The sequence below is a fragment of the Culex quinquefasciatus genome, chromosome 3, assembly GCF_015732765.1.
Source record: "Culex quinquefasciatus strain JHB chromosome 3, VPISU_Cqui_1.0_pri_paternal, whole genome shotgun sequence".
NCBI classification, from domain to species: Eukaryota; Metazoa; Arthropoda; class Insecta; order Diptera; family Culicidae; genus Culex; species Culex quinquefasciatus.
The window spans coordinates 123,418,406-123,440,562 of record NC_051863.1 but is presented as its reverse complement, the minus strand read 5'-3'; the positions used below and the strand labels follow the sequence as shown (position 1 = coordinate 123,440,562).

At 40.6% G+C, this 22,157-nt stretch overlaps 2 protein-coding genes across 2 annotated transcripts; one reads left to right on the top strand and one right to left on the bottom strand.

Moving 5' to 3' along the window:
- The first annotated feature begins 2,781 nt into the window (after positions 1-2,781).
- On the top strand, positions 2,782-5,456 carry LOC119768775 (protocadherin Fat 3-like). Its single transcript, XM_038259881.1, has 3 exons — positions 2,782-2,902; positions 2,963-5,140; positions 5,199-5,456. Exons 1-3 carry the CDS (start codon positions 2,845-2,847, stop codon positions 5,375-5,377), a joined length of 2,415 nt encoding a protein of 804 aa, XP_038115809.1. The 5' UTR covers positions 2,782-2,844; the 3' UTR covers positions 5,378-5,456.
- On the bottom strand, positions 5,381-19,431 carry LOC6037620. Its single transcript, XM_038259880.1, has 7 exons — positions 19,104-19,431; positions 11,704-12,113; positions 11,461-11,649; positions 7,314-11,331; positions 6,154-7,261; positions 5,742-6,100; positions 5,381-5,685 (listed from the first exon to the last, which is right to left on the bottom strand). The coding sequence occupies exons 1-7, from the start codon at positions 19,210-19,212 to the stop codon at positions 5,462-5,464; spliced, it is 6,417 nt and encodes a 2,138-aa protein (XP_038115808.1). The 5' UTR covers positions 19,213-19,431; the 3' UTR covers positions 5,381-5,461.
- Positions 19,432-22,157: the final 2,726 nt, after the last annotated feature.

The window sequence follows — 22,157 nt, the reverse complement described above, 5'->3', positions numbered from 1 at the left end:
TGCAACCAGCTGAAATCAAATTAAAATACATTCTTCTGCGTTTAAAATCCTTTTAGCATGTTTGGGTTAATTAAAAAATCTTAATTTTTTTTTGAAAATTTTGGATGCAAAATCTTTTTTTTTCGATACAATTTTTATTTTTGTCAGATCTTAGATTTTTTGAAAACTAGGTATTGCAAAACAACTGAACTAGTGTAAAATGTATTTTAAAACACTTTTTTCATTTAAATGTGAAGACTATGGCTTGTTATTTAAATTTTTATATTTTTTATTTTTTTGCCCCCCCCCCTTGACCTCGGCCAGGGCCGAGGGACAAAAACTTTTTTAAATATTTGCATCGGCCTAAATTCTATACATGCAAATAACTCGCATAGGCATTTGGAAGGTGTTAGCTCTGCCGAGCTTCGGTGACCCATTTCTACGCTGGCTAGCCGAGCGCGAGGTACTTCAGCTTTATCGACAAGCCCCGCCCTGAAGAACGTTTGCACCAATCGGGTTCAAACGTTATTTAGAACTTCCGAACCCTTGTCAAATGGACAAGGACCCAGCGCGTATATAGTTGGTAGCAACAGTATTCCTAACTAAAATTATAGCTCACCAAGTTGCGATGGCCTAGTTGTTAGCATTTTTGCTTACCAATCGAAAGGACGTGGGATCGAACCCTGATTCGAGCGACTTTAATTTTTCGTTCATGTTCAGAGTTTCAAGATTTATATTTCCTATACTTTCTCGTTGGGAGCAGATGGGAATCGAACCCAGGACCATTCGCTTACAAAGCGAACACCGTAACCAGTAAGCCACGGCCGCTCCTTACGATAAAAAAAATGTTTGTGAATCGATAATCCGAAGATTCCATTGTCCGAAGCGATTTTTTTAATTTAGTTCTTTTTAATAGAGTTTTAGGACTGTAATTTTTTTTCCTAAAGCTTTCTCATATTTTTTGATAACAGGCAGGGTACCTTGGAAATGTGTTAATTTTCATCTTAATAGGTGTAGTTACACTTTTTTCACATAAATTAAAGTAAAATTACATCCAACGCATGATATTTGATCATACAAAATACAACTTTAGAGTTTTTTAAGTGTACAAAAAAGAAAATTTTAATTTATTGCTTTTTTGGGTTCTTTTAAATACCTCGAACTAAAGGGAGTAAAGGCAATAACACCTTAAAAACAAAAAAATGAAAATTTTGTTTTTTGAACTTATTTAAAAAAAAAACTCTAGAACTGTTTTTGCTATGTAATAGCAATCAATTTGTGAGATATTATCATTTCGTGAAATTACTTTAAAAAATATTTCAATTTTCTTAAGTTTTTTTGTTACACTTGAAAATAAGTTTCCTAACTGAACGCATTTTCGGATAATTTGTTCATTTTTCTACTAGGATTAGATCAAATTAGTTTGCAAATAATAAATTTCATGTGTTTTTGAAACCCAATTCATGAAAACCTATAAATGTAAAGGCATTTTATGTAGAACAAATTTCATTTAAAATTTTAATTCGTGTTTCAAATTCAGTCAAAAATGCAATAAAGATTGCTTTTTTTTATGAAAAAGCTAGTTTTAAAGAATTTTTGCCTCATTTCTAACTTTCAAACTATTTTACCTTAAATTTATATGTATTTGTTAAAAAGCTTACAGACTAAAATCAAATCAAAATCAAATTATTCGCTCTACAGCATTGCCTTGGAGTTCTCGGGGATGGGATCAAACCCAAGCCGACTGGGTGAGAGGCAATCACGCTTACCCCTACACCACGGTCCCGGATCATAAACTAAGGTAACTAAATAAAAATAATGATTTTTTCCTAAGAAATATAGCGGCTACATTTGTGAAGCCAGTTGGAAAATATTCCAAAATTAAATTGGAATCCTATCAATGTCACCCCGGTTTACGGTACATATTTCGATGCCAACATTTCAAAAAGCATCATGTACAAACCATGCGTTTTGAGAAAAACGCATTTGAATGTTGAGCATCCATTTTCAATTACCATTTTTATATAAAAGCAAAATAAGTTGTTCTAATGATAACGAACGATGAAAAACGTTGCTTTTGTTGATACTTGATCATCCATATTCAATAAAACATTATTTCCGTAATTTTATTTGAGAAAAACAAACATAACTTCTTTTGAAATCACCAACGTCGATATCACCCTGCTGTCACTGAGGGGGGCGCTTTGTTATGATTCGTTTTTCTTCGCCGAATGTACATGGCGCTTTTTTCATGTTGCTTTTTTTTCGTCACGAGGTTTATGTAGCCTTTTGTTTGACAGGTTGACAGGGCTATATAAACAGGGACTGCTGATGGCAGAGATTTTGTTTATGTTACTTTATTTAAAATCATGATTAAACAGACTTTACTGAAGTAACTTTTGCTCATTTTTGGTGGAGAGGTAGCTTATTAGAAGTACTTTCAGAATATACAATAACCCAGAAAGTGTCAAAATGTACATGATGCCTTTTGAAATGTTACCGTCGATTTAGCTTATTCAGTTGAGCTAAAATATTATCACAATAAAATATTTCTGGCCCACATCATTTTTTACTAAACCAACCATCCAAAACAAGTGATTTTTTCGCAATTTATCCCTTTTATTGTGCAATTGACTAGTTTGGCTTCCTCAAAAACTGCGACATACTGCAACCATTCATGCCGGCGATATGACACGTCAAGTACCAAGTAACATGCTCCAAGATAAGACTCAAGTGTTTTAGTGTGATCTTTGTTTATCGCGCACACTTTCTCCACTAATCGATTTGTTTTCCATTCAGTATTCGGTCAGATTCGATACGACTTAGAGGTTTTGTTTGACCAATTTTGTTGAATGTTACGTAGCTATGAATTATCTCAAACAACTTGTTTTACTCATTGCGATTGCTGCAGCTTCAGCTCAAGGTTTGATCTCTTATCATTGTGTAATTTAAAAACTAAATTTTCAGATAAACATAATTTTAGACTGTCAATCGCCAACGTACAACTTCAGAACGCACTCCAACTTGGACACCAAGCTGGAGCTTGGTTTGCAAGAGGGCGTTGAGGTGGGAAGATACGCTGTAACAAACACCAAGTCCGCCACAACCGCCAACGAGTACTTGGAGGTTACCGTGGACAATGACCAGCTCGTGTTCACCGTAAAGAAGCAGTTCGAAGACTACGAAAAACGCGAGCATGGACTAAAGTTTGCAATGGTCATTCAGTTTAACTGCAACTCGGGCACCATTTCCGGAACGTACTACCAGGACATTTTGGAGGTCAACAAGTACACACCGGAGTTCTCGTTTGACGTGTACGAAGCTACGGTTCCGCTGCCATTGCCGAAAAACTTTGATTTGACTCCCTTTCTCGACGGTTCCAAGGGGATAAGGGCGGCTGATTATGATCTGTCCGGGAATACGGTTGAGTTCAAGTTGGCTCCAAATGACTACCTGCAGGTTGAATCGCTTCCCGTTGAGGGTAGTGCTAAGCAGTTTAAGGCAGTGCTGAAGTTGAAGGAGCAGATTTTGAAGCTACCCGGTGACATTGAACTGGAGTTGGAGGGAACTGATCAAGGCGATCCTCCTAGAACGGGACGTTCTAGGGTAGTGATCAAACCTGATCTGACGATAGAATACAACGATCCTCCAGCGTTCAAGAGAACATTCTTCCACGAGGACTACAACCCTGAGCTGGGGAATTCCTTTGTGGTTGAGCTTATACCGGGAACGGCTCATGCGGACGTTCGGTACGAACTGGTCGGCGATGATGCCGAGTACTTTGCGTTGAGTGTTGTCGAAGATAAGACTGCGGCAACAGTACGTTTGGAGAAGGAATCTCGTCCGGCTGGGAAGTACTTTCTGAGTGTTGTCGTACAAGCGAAACGATCGGAACTGCAAACGGCAGAGTGTGTCATTCTTGTTGACTTGAAAGAACCGAATGAGTTAGGAACAACAGTTGAGCAGGTTTTGAGTACTTTGCATTTGGAAGAAAGGCGAACTCATGAAGAGGTATTCCCTGCAAAGGTTAGGGATTGCTCCTATGAGGTTGTTTCCCAGGTTCCAAACAAATCCGAGAGTATCTTCAGCGTGGATGAGACCACCGGATGGGTAGTATCGTCCAAGTTTGATCGCGAAGATCCTGATCTCTTTGCAGACGTGGAGGAACCTCAGTTCCACGTAGTTCTTCAACTGAATTGTGCAAATGATTCTCCTAATGTCTCTAAAAACTACAGCCTAGAGAACATTCCCTACGCCACAGACATCACCCACCTCCGGATTCTAGTGGATGACATCAACGACAATGCACCGGTGTTCCAGCATCCCAAGAACCGCGATCGAGTGTTTGCCTTCCCAGATCCCACGATTGCCGAACGGCTGATGATCAACAGTTTGATGCGCGTGTCTGCAACCGACCTGGATGCCGGCTTGAACGCCGAGATTCGATTTCGGCTGGACTCGGACGAGTGCTTCGACATCCACCCCAAAAGCGGCGTCATCTACCCCACGGGGAATTGCTTCGAGGACAGAAATCCGGTGATTTTGACGATCCATGCTACCGATCGCGATGGTGACGCGGATGGGAACGTTTCCCGGATGATGATTCGAGTGGTGCAAGCCATGATGTATCAGATCATAGTTTTGCAACCTCTGCATGTTACGTGGGAGACTCTGGGAGAGTTTGTTCAGATGTTGGAAGCGAAAAGTGGGTTTAGAATTGTCATTTTTGATAACGCGATCGTTGGTGGTGAATTCTACGAGGCTCAACCGTTGGAAGTGGCCATTACGGTTGCAGCTGTGGCCTTCAACAGCGCTGGAGAATTGATCTCCACCGGAGACTTCATCAGTGCTTTGGGAGAAACATCGATGCTCTACGTAAAGACGCTAAGCGAACTCCTCAATTGCGATTTCTACCCGGAAAGTGCTTGCTCGGTCTACCCGTACATTGTGGTCATGTCGGTGTTCATCGTGCTCTTCGTCGCCGCTTTGGCAATGGTAGCATACTTTTACTTCAAGCTGCGACAATATTCTGTGACTGCCGAATCCCTTCAAACCGAACCCAGCCTCAAGTCTGAGGAGATTCTTGTCGATAATCCGGTGCTAGGGACCTTTTCAACACCACCAACGGAAAGGAGAGAAATTGCCGGTGCAACTGAAGACTGTATGTAAAAGTAATGATCGAGTGTTAGCTAATGCTTATAGAAATTTTTTGCTTTCAGACTCATCGGACAGCATTTCTCGTCGCAATCGTCTGGTTCGGAATCTTTCCGATCTCATGATCATCGACGAAAGTGAGGAAAGCTATAGACGAGATTCAGTTCCGGAAGTTTCCACCAGTCCTCAACGAAGGAAGTCCATCCGATTCAACGAAGAAGTGGAAAGGATTGAAACGCTTTAACAATTATTTTTGTGTATAAAAAGTGTATTCTCTGTACAACTACCAACTGTGCATAAATAAATATTCTCCTCATCCCAAACCCCTTCAAAATCGTTCGTTGTAGCTCGAATCGTTGTCTGCGACGGGGTGATGCTCCACGACCTCTATTCGCTCGACTAGCTCGTTGAACTTGACGTTTCGGGACTCCGTCGATGGAGGCTCCTCGAGCGTTACCCTCGAGGAGACGGATCCGTACTCGTCCACGCTGTCCAGCTTGGCGTTCAGCGAGTCCGCTAGCCGGCCCGTTGAGAAGCGGGAGTCTTCGGATTCTGGAAGGGAGTTGGTTATGATTGCGAGATTTGGTGGGAGATTGCTTGAGGTTTACCTTGATCGGTGATCCCGGCAATCTGGATCGATATTTTTCGGTCTTGCTGAGGACTGTCGTCAATTTTCTTGGCGCCAAGCGTTGGCGGAGATGGTGGAGGGGAGATGTCAAAGTCATTCTCTAGCTGGACTACGTCGGAGGGGTTCGCCGAAGTGGTGTTCAGCGGTCGTACGAAGCGGATGTACAGGAATACGGCTAGTCCGGCGCTGATCAAAAACAGTGCTCCAAGAATGGAGGCCGCTACTATAAGTCCCACCATGGTTGATTCCTCACTACAGTGAGCGTTTTGGGATCCTATGCATCCGTTGCTGAAGGTATCTGTGGTGACATCAACTGGCAACGTTGAAGATCGGATGATTCTAAAAGAAAAGAGATGTTGTAGGTCAGTGGGTTCAAGGAGGTATCAACCTACCGTTGAATGGTATCCGAGTCTTGAAGCTCGTTGTTTCTGTTGAGCGCGTACACGACTAGACGACGAACAGAGTCATCTGTAGACGCTCTAGCCTTCGAATCTTGTTGTGTATCATACGAGGGAACTATAGCCTGAACCAGAGTTTGAATTCGAATCCTATCAGCGTTATTATTGATCTGATTCAGCAACCCCGCTTCATCCGCTCCTCCCGCTATGCTCAGCATAACCATGTTGTCCTCTTCCAATCTATGGACGCCAATCTCCATGCTAGAACTTCTACCATCATCAGCACCATCGCGATCAGTAGCTCGCACAACGACCGTCACCATCGGGCTCGCCTTCATGGCATTCCTCAATGGGTAGATTCGTCCCGACTCCGCATCAATACCAAAGTCCTCATTCTCGCCAACACTGAACCTAACCTTGGCGTTCAACCCCTCATCAACGTCCGTAGCCACGACCGTGATCAACTCCGGAAGCAGCATTCCGGCAGCAATCGCCGGAGCCGGGAATCCAAAGTGCAGTCCCTGAACCGAAGGATACACAAACCCAGGACTGTTATCATTAACATCCTCCACGATCACGTTCAGCACGGTCACGTCCCGTGCGTAGTTCAGATCACCGGTCTCGATCAGAGACCGCCGCGAGCGAGTCACTTGATCCGGGCAAGCGAGTCGCAGTCGTAGCTGGAATTGCGGCACAAGCATGTCTCCAAAAAGCGCGATATTTTCGCGGTCGAACGCCCGAGCCGTCAACCAGTGCGTTGTGGGATCGATCGAGAAGTAACCCTGGTCTTGCAGCAGCGGGCTCTCACTGATCAACTCGTACTCGCACTCGCCGAGCTGCGAGGGGAAGATGTTTGGATGGGGGGATTCTTCCTGTAGGGACTGGATGACTAGGGAACGTTCTACGGTTGGGGTTTTTGGTGATCCTGGTTCGGCCGGGCATTCAAAATCTTGGGTTACGTCTAGCAGGACGTCAACCGTTGACTGCTTTCCAGCTTGTGAGTTTAAGGCCGTGACTTGAAATTGGTAGTTGATGGGGTAGAGGGGCTGTTCTATTCTCAAAATTCCGTCGGTGGAGAAGGATAACCGTTCTTTGAGGTAAGCTGAAAATACATTAGTTAGTATCGTATAACGAGGTTGTACGACATGTCATACCATCTTCAATGTTTGATTGATGCTTCAAAACGATCGATGGATCCCCTGTTGAAGCCTTGACCACTCCAACCATTCCAGTTTGATCGGATTTCAGGAAGAACCGATAGTTCCCATACGGGAATACGGGGACATCATTCTGCGGCTGTCCTGTTGAGCAGTCACGACAATCTGTGCAATCGACGATCGGAGGTTTTGGATCAATGCACGTTCCGTCGTCTGGTAGTGAAACCAGCAGGAAACAAACGCTACCAAGTTGATTCGTACTCTTTGCTTGTATAGTTAAATGAAGACTACGTAATCCCTGCAGATCTTCGCTAGTGATTTCCTTAGCCAGTTCGACACTAACTTCTCGCTTGTTCTGTGTGATGCGAAGTAGGTTACTGCTGGACTCGATCACTTCAATCACAACGTCTACTGAATAGGTAACATCTGTAACGCGTATTGGTTCCTCCAAACTCAGCCGAAGATCAATTCCGATGGCTCCGTTGTAATTGAGCTTCTCGAACAAAGGCGTTACCTCTGGATCCCGTTTTAAATTCACGACTACATCCGCTTTCACAATAGAACTTCCAGGATTCGATACTGCTACACTGAAGCGAAGATAGCTCTTGTCCTTCAGGTCATCTCCCGTAACTTCTTCCTTCAGTGCGATCTCCACTTCATTCCCGTTAACTTTCGCCTCAAACATCCCATGGTCATTATCCACCAAGGTCAACGTAAACCCAGGAAGTAGACTACCTGTTTCAAACTCGATCAGTCCTCCTGTCGGAAACTTTACCTCAGTTGATCCCACCTCCAAACTTCCCTGGAAGTTGGAGCTCGTAAACTTGGGAGCAACAACCACGATTCGTACGATATCCAAAACCACGAATGCAGTCGCCGGATCACTTCCGGGATTCGTTGCCTGTATCCGGAACTTGAAAAATTCTCGATCCTCAATAGAATCCCAAGGGATGCTAACTCCACCCCTTGTGCCAATAACAACCTTCGATTGCTCAATCGCCACATCAAACCACCCAGAATCGCCCTGATCGGCGCCAACCGCAGTGTTCTCCCCGGCGGTTCCCGCCACAAAAGTAACATCTCCGATCTGCACCTCGGTCGAGCCTTCCTCGATCGAACCGCTGTAAATCGCTTCCCCAAACATCGGCGTTATGATCTGTTCAACGTGCGCACTGACCAGCACCGTCGCCGAGTCCGCCGCCCCGAACTCGTTGTTCGCCTCGATCAGGAAGCTGAACAGATCGCGACCCTCGATCGCTTCCCCGGTCACCGATTCCTTGAGAGTGGCCTTGAATTTGTCCTCCTCGCGGGTTATCTGGAACAGGTCGTGATCGTTTTCGACCACGCGGAAGGCTAGCGTTGCGGTGATCGTGTCCGGCTGCAGAGTGATCACGTCGGTTGCGGCGAACGTAACGTCGCGGTTCGGTTGGAGTGATCCGCGGTAGAAGGCTTTCGTGAAGCGTGGGGTTGGGATGTCCAGATTTTCGACGTTCAAAATTATCGTGCAGGATGAGGTGAGCGCTGCGTGATTGGTTGCTTGCAGTGAAAAGGTTAGGTATGGGAGGAATCGGATCTGGTTCCAGTTGGTAGTGGTTCGAATGGAGATCTGGATGACCTTTTCGGCCGATAGGGATACTTCGAGTAGGTTGGAGTTGGTGCCAGTTAAAGAAACGGTAGCTCCGTCCAGTAAGGTGTTTTGGATGAATTCAATGGAGTCAGCTGAGAAGTCTGCTGTAGCGATACCTTCCTTAAGAATTCCAGTGAAAGAGGTCTTCGTGAATACGATCTGAACAGGGCGGATTATGTGGACAACTAAAGCTGCGGATGTTGTTGGACTTCCCGGATTCATTGCTTGCACTACGAAGTTGATCTGTGATTTGTCCTTGAGTTGATCGATGGTGACAGCGTCCTTCAAAGCAAATTTTAGACTGCCATCTTCCTGCACTTGATGTTCAACTAAAGCAGCATCCTCTCCAGCTACAGTGTAAAGAACTGCAGCCGTTGCTGTACCAACCTTCAACGCAACAGTCTCACCGAAAATGATGTCCTTCGAACCTTCATTGATCGTTCCTCCGTATGAAGCCTGCGTAAACTCCGGAACAACGGTCACTTCACGCTCGATATCGACCACGATCGTGGCATATCCAGATCCAACGCCCGGGTTCTCAACTTCCAGAACTAACTCAAACCTTTCGAACCCTTCGATATCAGCCGGGAGCAAAGCCTCCTTCAAAGTCACAGTCAGCTCAAGTCCAACCAGCTCAACCTCAAACAGATCCGAGTTGTTCAAGTGAATCAGCACCTCCAACCCTTCCGCTTCCGTGCCCGCTACCAGTCGAATCGCTTCAAACGGTACCAGCCCAAGGTTCGTTCCGATTGTTGATTTGTACAGCGGTTTCTCAAATTTGGGCAGCTTGACTTCCGCTTTCTGGATAAACACAACCACCGGAACGGTTGCTACCAAGTTTCCTCTGGTGGCGCGCACGCTAAAGCGCAGGTTGTTCCGGTTTGCGACGTCCCCGTCGGGATTCGCAAGGGTGATCTGCAGCTCGTTTGAAGGGAGTTTCGTGATTTTGAAGAATTCAGCGTCGTTGTCTACCAGTGTGACGGCGATCGAATCGTCGTAGGTTTCCGGCGTCAGCTTGAGCTTCAGCTCTTGCAGCACGTTGCTGCTGTCAATGAGGCCTTCGTAAAGGAGTTGCTCAAACTGGGGCGTTGGAATGCGGTTGACCTCGACCAGGATGAAGCAGTGAGCTGTTGGGGACTTTGGATTGGTGGCTTCTACGATGAGGGAGAAGTGCGATTGGTACGGGATGGCTACACCATTTTTGAGAGCTACTGTGAACTCGTTGGCGTTAGCGGTTGCTTTGAGTTCGAATAGGTCGTTGGTGTCAACCAATTTTAAATCAGTTTCGTCTTTGAAGGTATCTGCGGTTACAGTCACTTTTATTTCTGACAAAGAGTTCGTCATCTCATTCATTTGCCCTTGAAGCAGACTGTTTGCAAACTTTGGAGTAACAATTGTTTGTCGAACGATCTTCACGACAACTATAGTTTCAGCCACGATTACTTGATCAATAGCTGCACTAATCCTTACTAGAAGGTACGATTTTCCTTCCAGTGTTTCCTCGGTAATGTCCTTCGGAGCGAACGTAATCCTGTCTTCTTCCTTGGATATCGTGAACTGGCCTGTGTCCCCACCGTAAGTAATGGTGGATCCTTGCAGAGATTCAGGAATTGGAACGACTAGAGCATCCAGGACTCCCTCCTCTGTCACAGCTCCCTCGTAGTAAAATTGTAAGAATCTTGGAACAACCTCATCATCCTTCACCACGTCCAATACCACGTAAGCAAGTCCTGCTTGTTCAACCCCAGCGTTCCTAGCTTCAATCACAAAGTGGAAGTAGAGCCTTTCCTTCAACACTTCTTCTGTCAGAGCCACCGTTACGCCCAAGTGAATCCCGTTGTCTCCGGATGTTGCCGTAAAGTACCGTGCATCATCGCCACTCAGCGCTAGCGTTACTTTTCCAACTACACTCTCCGCCTCCAGTTTGATCGCCGTCGGCAGCGTAACCACATAACCCGGACCAACCTCTCCTCCGTAAACCGTTTTCTCAAAACCCGGAACCAGCTTAACTTCCGGTTCGATCTCCACCACCACAGCAGTCCGACCATCCGTGTCGGCATCCGTCCTCGTTGCGATCACGATCGCGCTAGCGAACTGCTTCGACTCCGGAATCACCACATCAGAACGGAGCGCTAGGGAGGCACCGCTGCGGTCGTCCTTTGGTGTGACCGCGAACCATTGCGCATCTTCGCCGCTCAGCTGGAATGTGACGGAGTTGTCGAAAGTGTTCGCCTTTAGGGCGAGCTCGATGGGAGCGAACTGCTCGCCACGTTTGTAGGTTGCCTTGTACAGGGTGTCCTGAAACTGGGGAGGTTCGATGTAGATCACTGTGGGATCGCCGGAGAACTTCAGCTGGGCATTGCCGGATTTGGGAGGGTCGCCTTCGTCCTGGGAGGGAGACACTTGAGTTAATGAAAGATGTTAACAGTCAAAGATTCTGAGATGTGGCCGAAACCGTTAAAGATTTACTCTGGTCCAATCCCAGACCTCTACGTGATCAATCACAGAACATCTTACCGTTCCAGTGATATCAATGGTCAATCCCTCCTCGATCCTTGTTAAGGTAGCCTTTGTCCTCAACCTGGCTATGTACTCTTTCTGCGACGCTGACGCGACTGATTCCACCTCAAAGAACTCGTTTGCTGCTAGTGCAAACGTGATCTTATTCTTCGTCAAATCGTAGTCGTGAGCAACGACACCCTTTCCCTAAAATTAGATCAATAGTCAGTTAAAGTAAACTTCCAATTCAAGTCTCATTACCTCATCGATGTACTGCATCAGATCGAACGCCCTCGGCAACGGAAGCGGAAGCACAATCTCGTACTCTGGAAGACTGAAAGTCGGTGCGTATAGGTTCTCCTCCCTGAGAGGGACCTGGTACCGGATGTTTCGCGATCCAGTCGTACAGACGAACGCAAACTGGCTGAGCAACGTCTGGCTGGTCTCTTTGGTGGCGTAATCCCGGAACGATTCGGTTGTGCTGATGGTCAGCTTGCCGCCGTCGTAAGTGGCCGAAATGTACAGGACGGCGCCATCGAGGGCCGTCACCTGGACACTTTCGACGTTTTGCACTTCGTGGGAGGCGATTTCCTTGGCGATGTCCAGAACGGAAATTCCCCCCACATGGACCACAGTTGCGCGGCTAAAGTCAAAGGTTTCGGAGTAGCAATCTGGAAGAGTAATGAACTTTGTTAGATGGTAGAAATAGAGATATTTGATTTTTTTTAAATAATTTGCTTGAAAAGCTATATCATTTTAAAGTAAGAATTTCGTCATACTATTCTACTTTAATATTCCATTTTTAATTTAATTTGTTCAACAGTCTTTTCCACTGTGCAAAGCATGACTCAAAATTTTAATTTATCTGATTGCACCCCTGCTTCCCATCATCGTATCAAATTGATTCAATGAACAGCGCCATTCGAATTGTTTTGTGGGCTCCGAAGATAAGGAAGAAATCCGGACGGCGGCCGCATTTTCTTTCAAGTGCTGCAAAGAACACCACTCGTTGACCAGTGAACAACTCACTCGATGACTGTTTCCCGTCAAGCGGGCTGGTGCACGATAAGAATCTAATCGAGAATGGTCACTGGAGAGTTTTTGCGCGAAAATTGCTTGTTTTGTGTCAATAAATTGGTTTTTGGTGTGATGAAGTATTTGGAAGAAGGAATTTATGTCACAATTTTTGAATTCAAATATTGAAAGAATATAAAATCAATGCTTCGCAAACAATCGATCGCTTTAGAAATATTATTAAAATATCCAAGCTGAAAAACATCTAAAAATTATTAGTCATTTTAATTTTTTGCAAACAATATTCAACCTAACCTCAAAAATTTACTAAAACAATTTGGTTGCCGCAGTTCGGAGTTATAATAAACAAAGTTTACAGTGGTCGGTACGCGTGTCAAACGCGTTCTAACCTAACATACCTTTGGCCAGTTGAGCATGAACATGAGCATGAGCATGAGCATGGTTGACTGCCAATGAGCTGCTACTCCGTTATTGACAGATCAGCTGAAGTTAAACAATAAATCAAAAATGATCAGTGGGAGCCAACCATCCGTTCACTCCCGAGCTACGACGCTATAGGGAGGACTTTCATAACAGACCCGTCGGCGAGCCTTCCGAACAACGATGCTATGGGAAGGTCTTTCTGGTTAACACACAAACTCACTCACACACAGTTATTTTGCTCCACTATTAACTCAACGATCCAAATTGTCAGTGCGTCTTTCAATCATTATATAGAAATGGCTTTTTCACCGCAAAAAAATAAAACCTTAATCGATAAATTTAAACACAATCCACCCGACGCCGTGCCTTCCGATCAACAATGATATAGGAAGGGCTTTGAAAATCACAAAAAATCACTTTTCACTCGAATATTTTTTACGACCACGCGCTCCCTTTGCCAATTATGCACTCACCTAAGATACCTTTGGCCAGTTGCCGCACTTACAAAAAGGCTATTGAAAAAAATCAAAAACCTGTATCTTGCGAACTGATTTTCTGCTGAACACCAGCTTCGACAAAGTTTTAGATATTGCTTAAGTCTTCTCAGAATAAAGTTAAACTCTGAAAAAATACTTATTTTGAGCCATTCCACGTCAAACAGGCAGGATCCAAATCAACGGTGATCCGATTGGGCTCAAATATGACATTAGAGTTCCTTGGCCAAAATAGTTAGTCCCATACGAAAAATCATTTAATTTCACTAAAACTGCGATAGCTTGAAACTGTCAGCAAACAAAGTTGTTATTAGTTCTAAAAATTGTACTCGACTATGTTTTTGAAATGTCTTAGTATTTTGCCTTCCTCACTGAGGTAAGGCTATAATCCTGCTGAGCAATTCTCTGAGTTTTCGGTCATTCGAATTTTTTTTGTATTTTTTAATCCGGCTGAAACTTTTTTGGTGCCTTCGGTATGCCCAAAAAAGCCAATTTGCATCATTAGTTTGTTCATATAATTTTCCATACAAATTTGGCAGCTGTCCATACAAAAATGATATGTAAAAATTCAAAAATCTGTATCTTTTGAAGGAATTTTTTTATCGAGTTGGTGTCTTCGACAAAGTTGTAGGTATGGATATGGACTACACTGAAAAAAAAATGATACAAGGTAAAACAAATTTTGGTGATTTTTTATTTAACTTTTTGTCACTAAAACTTGATTTGCAAAAAAACACTATTTTTAATTTTTTTTATTTTTTGATATGTTTTAGAGGATATAAAATGACAACTTTTCAGAAATTTCCAGAATGGGCAAAAAATCTTTGATCGAGTTATGATTTTTTGAATCAATACTGATTTTTTCAAAAAATTGAAATATCGGTCGCAAAAAGTACTTTAGTGAATTTTTGATAAAGTGCACCGTTTTCAAGTTATAGCCATTTTTAGGTAACTTTTTTGAAAATAGTCGCAGTTTTTCATTTTTTAAAATTACTGCCCATGTTTGCCCACCGTTGATAAAAATATTTTTGAAAAGCTGAGAAAATTCTCTATATTTTGCTTTATTGAACTTTGTTGATGCGACCCACAGTTGCTGAGATATTGCTATGCAAAGGCTAAAAAACAGGAAAATTGATGTTTTCTAAGTCTCACCCAAACAACCCACCATTTTCTAATGTCGATATCTCAGCAACTATAGGTCCGATTTACAATGTTAAAACTTGAAACATTCGTGAAATTTTCCGATCTATTCGAAAAAAAAAATTAAAATCAAGACTAACATTGTAAACGGGCCAAACATTCAATATAACGCCCATTTGAAATGTTAGTCTTGATTTTAAATTTTTGAAAATATTTTTTTCGAAAAGATCCGAAAATTTCACGAATGTTTCATGTTGTAACATTGTAAATCGGACCTATAGTTGCTGAGATATCGACATTAGAAAATGTTGGGTTGTTTGGGTGAGACTTAGAAAACATCAATTTTCCTGTTTTTTAGCCTTTGCATAGCAATATCTCAGCAACTATGGGTCGCATCAACAAAGTGCAAAAAAGCAAAATATAGAGAATTTTCTCAGCTTTTCAGAAATATTTTTTTCAAAGGTGGGCAAACATGGGCACTAATTATAAAAAATGAAAAACTGCGACAATTTTCAAAAAAGTAACCTAAAAATGGCTATAACTTGAAAACGGTGCACTTTATCAAAAATTCACTAAAGTACTTTTGATTGCAAATTCGATTTTACATCGAAAAATGAAGTTGAAAAATTTTTGCGACCTATATTTCGATTTTTTTGAAAAATCAGTATTGATTCAAAAAATCATAACTCGGTCAAAGATTTTTTGCCCATTCTGGAAATTTCTGAAAAGTTGGCATTTTATGTCCTCTAAAACATATCAAAAAATTAAAAAATAAAAATAGTGTTTTTTTTGCAAATCAAGTTTTAGTGACAAAAAGTTAAATAAAAAATCACCAAAATTTTTGTTACCGTGTAGCATTTTTGCAGTGTAGTCCACCTACAATTTTGTCGAAGACACCAACTCGATCAAAAAATTCCTTCAAAAGATACAGATTTTTGAATTTTCACATATCATTTTTGTATGAACAGCTGCCAAATTTGTATGGAATACTATATGGACAAACTAATGATGCAAAATGGCTTCTTTGGGCATACCGAAGGCACCAAAACAGTTTCAGCCGGATTAAAAAGTACAAAAATTAAAATTAAAGAAAAAATACCGATTCCGTAGAGAACTGCTCTGCTCTGAAAATGAACTTTTTATTAAAAGCTCCTAGACCCACCTTCATGTATACATATCGACTCAGAATCGAAAACTGAACAAATGTCTGTGTGTATGTGTGTGTGTATGTGTGTATGTGTGTGTGTATGTGTCTGTGTATGTGTGTGTGTGTATGTATGTATGTGACCAAAATTCTCACTGAGTTTTCTCAGCACTGGCTGAACCGATTTTGATCGAACCAGTTTCATTCGACTTGGTTTAAGGTCCCATACATCGCTATTGAATTGTTTGAAGTTTCTATAAGTAGTTCAAAAGTTATGTATAAAAACGTGTTTTCGCAAATATCTGGATCTCAATTATATGCACGTAAACGACACACTAAAAAAAAATTAATATTACATTAGACGTAATTCTTTATTAAACCGATGATAACAACATGTAATCATATTTTCGATGTAAATTTAGGTTTATTTTGGCGTAAATCGATAAAATTCTCACTGGTTTTCATTTACATCGTGCGTAACCTAAAATTGCATCTCGAATAACCTGATTTTACGCTAAATATGATGCACATAACTGGAGCATCACATTTGATGTAATTTTACATCAAATGAAACCCAATTTCACGCACGTCAGCAGCTACACGATTGTCAGAATTGTTAAACGTCAAACCGTCAGCCAGCTTCGACGTCGCAGAGAATAGCATTTTTCATCCAGATTCCGTTATTTTTTTTCGTTTACTGGCCGGAACCTGCTACCGTTTTAGAGAAAACCAGTCAATTCTCTGATAGAGGTGAGTTTAATAATTCTTTAATTGATATACCTGAAACCGATAGCAAATATTTTTTGGTCTTTTCAGGTTGCGGACGGACATCATGATACGCGAGGATAAACACGTTTTAAGCCGCAAAAAGAATTGCTCCTGAATAAACCGAAACATAGTGTGCAAGTGCAGGGCTCCATGTCGTCGGTTCAATCCTCGGTTCGGTTCCATCTGTGCCACCTTGATGCTTCCTTGAGCGAGTGGCCAACACGGTACAAATGGTATGTCGGAAGGTTGTTAGTGGAAATAATCCTAGGCGGAGGGTTTATGGCGCTACTCCAGTGAAAAATCTTTGTGGTAAAAACAATGAAAAACGAGTGAAAGTTGTGTAATTAATTGTGATGAATATTGTGCAATAAAAACATTTCAACTTGAGAATACAGAAACACGTTTACTGTCGTCCAATAAGAAAAATGAGATTCCTATTCGAAAATGTCCCGCCAAAATTACGTTTAATGTAATTTTACGCGATATCGGAGATTGTTTGGGTCGTGTAACTTTACGTCTAATTAGACACAACATTGCGTCTAATTTGATGCTCCAGTTATGTGCATCTAATTTAACCGAAAATTACACGTTTTTTTCGTAGTGTGGATGTCCGGATCCATCATCCGACCCATCGTTGGTTAGGTAATTGAAAGGCCTTTCTAATGAGTCCAAAACATTGAAGATCTGGCGACCATGTCTCGAGTTATGACCACTTAAGTGATATTTATGTACTTTTTTGAAGCCGGATCTCACCTAAATGTATGTAAACTATGTCCGAAACCATCATCTGACCCATCGTTGGTTAGGTAATTGAGAGGCCTTTCCAATGAGTCCAAAACATTGAAGATCTGGCAACCCTGTCTCGAGTTATAACCACATAAGTTATATCTGTGGTTTTTCTGGAACTAAAAAAAGCTGAAATGTGTGTCCAAACCACTCATATTACCCATTTTTGGTAAAAAGTGAGGAAGGCATCAACCACATAGGTGGATTAGGTTAGTTTTTAATTAAATGTGAATTTTCTTTTGAAAAATGGCGAGCTAAAATTGTTTCAGCTGTTCCGGAGGCATGATTTTTTGAATAATGTTGTTTTTGAGAAAATCGTTAAAAATGCCATTATATTGACCATTCCATTTTGGAAAGGAGTACCCTAATCGCCAATCATAAAAGTATGGATCTCATTATTTTTGCTAAGGAATTTACATGCCAAATTTGAGCCAAATCGGAGAACTTTTGATTCGGATCTGGTTTGTTTGAAGTGAAATTTTTGTTTTATTTTTTCAATTCGACTTTTGAATTATTAAATCAAAAAGTACATCACATAAAACCACACACAAATCATAGTCATTTTCTTGTTAAAACCATTTTTTTTAATTTGTTGAAAAAATGATAAAGCTTGATTATCTCTGAAAACATTTTAAGTTGGTTTTAACTAAAAAACGGCTCATCAAATCAAATTAAGTGAAGTGCCTTGTGATTGCAAATTCGATTTTACATTTAAGTCGAAAAGAAGTTTTAGTTGTTTTCACATTTTTTAAAAACTATGATTTATTCGAAAAAATGGAACTTGTGCCATAGCTCAAAATTTGACAAACATATCCAAAAAAAAAAGTATAAAAAAATATTCTGCGCATTTTTTTTCTTCTGTGAAAAGTCGGATTTAAAAAGGAAATTTTTTTGAGAGTTAAAATATTATTTCTGAGTAGTCCTAAATAATATTTACAGCTTTGCCGAAGACATCAAATTGATCAATAATCCAAGATAAAGATTTTTGAGAACAGAGCGTATTCGTTCTTTCGAATTTTGCTACTTCGAATGCCGAATGATTCGAAAGCTCGCTAATTCAAACGTATTTGAATTAAAAAGCACTCATTGTGGTTTGGTTGAGCGTTTAAAAAGCACTCAACCGGCTAAACCAGTTTTCAAACTGATGTTGACGTTTAAACACCATTATTTGATAATTTCCGAACACGTGGTTTCAAGCTTTTTACAGCTGTCATTCGATACAATTAGCGAATTTGGATTCGTTCATTCGAATGCAGTTCCATTCGAGTTAGCAAATCCGCTCTGTATTTGAATAGCCTTGTACAGACAGCTGTTGAAGTTGTCAGGAAACTTGTATGGAAGAACTCATGATGCAAAATGTGTTTGGTCGTAGAAAAGGTACACACAAAGTTTCATCCAAGTCAAAAAATACAAAAAAAAATGCTTAAAAATCAGTCCACTCTTGGAAAAATTGCTCATTTACGATAAATTAAAAAAAAACGATTCGTGGTGCCATTGTGAAAAAAAACACGGATAAAGGTGTATTCACATTATACCGCATCCGCAGCCGCAGCCGCATCCGCACAAAATTTGACAGTACGGACGCACAGTGTGGACGCGATTTCTCCAATGCATTTCATATGCAGCCATTCACACTGTTCCGCATCCGTATCCGCAGTACGGATCCGTATACGGATGCGGAACAGTGTGAATAGGAACATTTGAAATGCATTGGAGAAATCGCGTCCGCACTGTGCGTCCGTACTGTCAAATTTTGTGCGGATGCGGCTGCGGCTGCGGATACGGTATAATGTGAATACACCTTAAGAATTTCAGGATGTGTAGCGCTGAATGAAAGCTGGACAAGCTCGGCTCATTATACATAAACTCACCTTGCGCGCATGTATAATCCACAGCAAACAACAATAATCCAATCACAACCATCCATTTTCGTCTGGTTCGCCACATCCGGGTCTGCCCGATAAGATTAAACTTTTGCATTCTGGTATATCTCACTGTATTATTTAAACTGCCACTTTCCCGATATCACATTCTCAATCTCTGCCGATTATCACAGCCAGTAGACTTATTGTCTATAAAAAAAAGACTTCTGTTCCACTCAAAAAAGGAGTAAATTTCACCCTCCAACGACTCGAAGGCTTCCGTTCCGTAAAACCGTTCAACTCCCGTGCCACGCATAGACTAAACTCGAGTGGCAATCAGGTGGTCCCAATAGGGTGGAATCGATTACGAATCTCTCGGCTATCAATATCGGAACGTTTGTATTGTTCTGTTTTTAGTGCACCTGCGATAAGAGCTATCTTTGCCCACCACACGCCAACCACTTTTTGTGACGGGCCACCGCGGAATGATATTGCAACGTGAAATTTATCTTTTTTCTGCATGTGAAACATTGTAATTAAATTAATGGTCTAATTCATTGTTCCGAAAAAAGCTCTTCAAATGAAAGTAAATTGGCCTTGGAGAGTGAAACGAACGGCATTTCAAAAATAAAAAAAAACGATTTTAGACATTTTCGATATATTTGTATTGTCATACATGTTGATATGTCAGAAAATGTAATATCTATCACGACACAACACAATTTTCAATAGCATTTTTGGCTTGATGAAACATGCTTGTTTGGTTGTCAACTTCCCCCGCAAATATTGTTGTCGTTGGACACAGATTTTGTATTATCAACCAGCTAGTCAGCATTGGCACACAGCAGAAATCAAATTTGCAATCAGTACATAATTTTTTATTTTCATTTTTATAAAAAAAAAAAACAATTTTTTTAAGACGTAGCTATTATAAGCCTAATTTTTGAGAAAAGCATGTTACAATAATTCCTCTACGAACCTCGTATATCGTCTATGTACCTCATATACAGTAAATACAGTAGGGGAAAGTGGGGCAAGTGTAACAAGCTAAGGAAATGCTCGTTATAACCAATTAAAAACGTTAAAAACTCCGTCTGATTTTTTATAATAATCTTATTCCATGTCTTGACTGAGACTTTGATAGAACAAGTTTTTTTTTAACCCTATTTTTTAATGTAAAAAATTGATTTTTTTTTATTTTCCGTATGTTCTACTCAACTAGTTCGTAATATTCATTTCGAAAGGATCGGAAAATTTCACGATTGTTTCATATTTTAACATTGAAAATTGAACCATTAGTTGCTGAGATATCGACGTTAGAAAATGGTGTGTTGTTTGGGTGGGACTTAGAAAACATGATTTTTCCTGTTTTTAAACCTTTGCATGGCAATATCTCAGCAACTTAGGGTCGTATCAACAAAGTGCAAAAAAGCAAAATATAGAGAATTTTCTCAGCTCTTCAAAAATATTTTTTTCAAAAGTGGGCAAACATGTGCACTAATTTAAAAAATGAAAAACTACGACTATTTTCAAAAAAATCACTTAAAAATGGATTTAACTTGAAAACCGTGCACTTTATCAAAATTTTCATTCGAGTACTTATTTGATTTGATTTGATTTGATGTGATAACCAACAGGGCCACAAGGATGACCTATGTAGCGGTTGCCTAGAATTACAGTGGCTCAGACTTAAAGGGAGCATCTTCAAATTACTGCCGTATGAAGGGCCAAAAGGGGGTGGTTGGACGCGTACGAGCAAAATCACTCACGGTGTCCTCAGGGAAGAGAATCTCCTTCCGACAGTAACCTCCAATAACTCCGAAAAAGTCTGACAAAGCTGAAAAACAGGGCTCGCACCCTGTTGGGGGCCTAAAAGGGCGCGGCAGACAGCTGGAGACTGACAGGGGTCAATAGATGTAGTAATTAGGCAATCCTTTAGAATTGTATAATTAATAAACTATTTCCCCTTGTGACGTAGTTCTGGTCTTCCACTATCTACATCCAATCTCCGCCATTACAGCATACCGTCCACTGCCCTGATGCTCCCTCCCCGATCCCCGGCTTTGATTCTAACTACTGATGAAAAGGAAAATCATAGATGAGAAAAGGTCAATGCGGATGGAGAGCAAATCGAGCTCAGTATCCCCTCACAAAGACTGGTAGTAAGTGTGAAAAAGACAGTGGAAAATATAAAGAAAGGCAGAAAAATAAAAAGATAGAATGTCAATGCGGATGGATCGATGATCCCCTCACAATGACAAAAAAGAGACAGATGATAGGGAGAGTAAAAGAAGAACAGAAATTCAGGAATAAGAAATAGTCAATGCAGATGAATGACAAATTATGCTCAATATTCCTCACAAGTTAAATACTTTAAATACTTTAAATACTTTAAATTTTTTTAAATACTTCAAGTATTTTAAATACTATAAATACTTTAAAAACTTTAAATACTTTAAAAACATTAAAGACTTTAAATACTTTAAATACATTAAATACTTTAGATACTTTAAATACTTGAAATAATTTAAATACTTTAAATTCTTTAAATACTTGAAATACGAACGAAACGGAAAACAGGAAAACACTCGCAAAAAACCTGTTGATTTTTAAATACTTTAAATACATTAATTACATAAAATACTTTAAATACTTTAAATACTTTAAATACCTTAAATACTTTAAATACTTTAAATAAATGCTTACATTAAAGTACATTAGTATTTAAATACTTTAAAATCTTTAAATATTTTAAATACTTTAAATACTATAAATATTAAATACTTTTAATACCTAATTTAAAATACTTTCAACAATTTTAATACTTCAAATACTTTAAACTCTGTAAATACTTCAAATGTTTTAAATCCTTAAAGACTTTAAATACCTTAAATACTATAAATACTTTTAAAACTTTCAATAGTTAAATACTTCAAACACTTTTAAAACATTTATTTTTTTCAATACTTAAAATACTTTCAAAATTTCAAATGAAATGAGAAATTGTGGAGCCGATGGAGAGCAAATAGAGCTCAGTAACCTCTTTAAAACATCAATATAGAA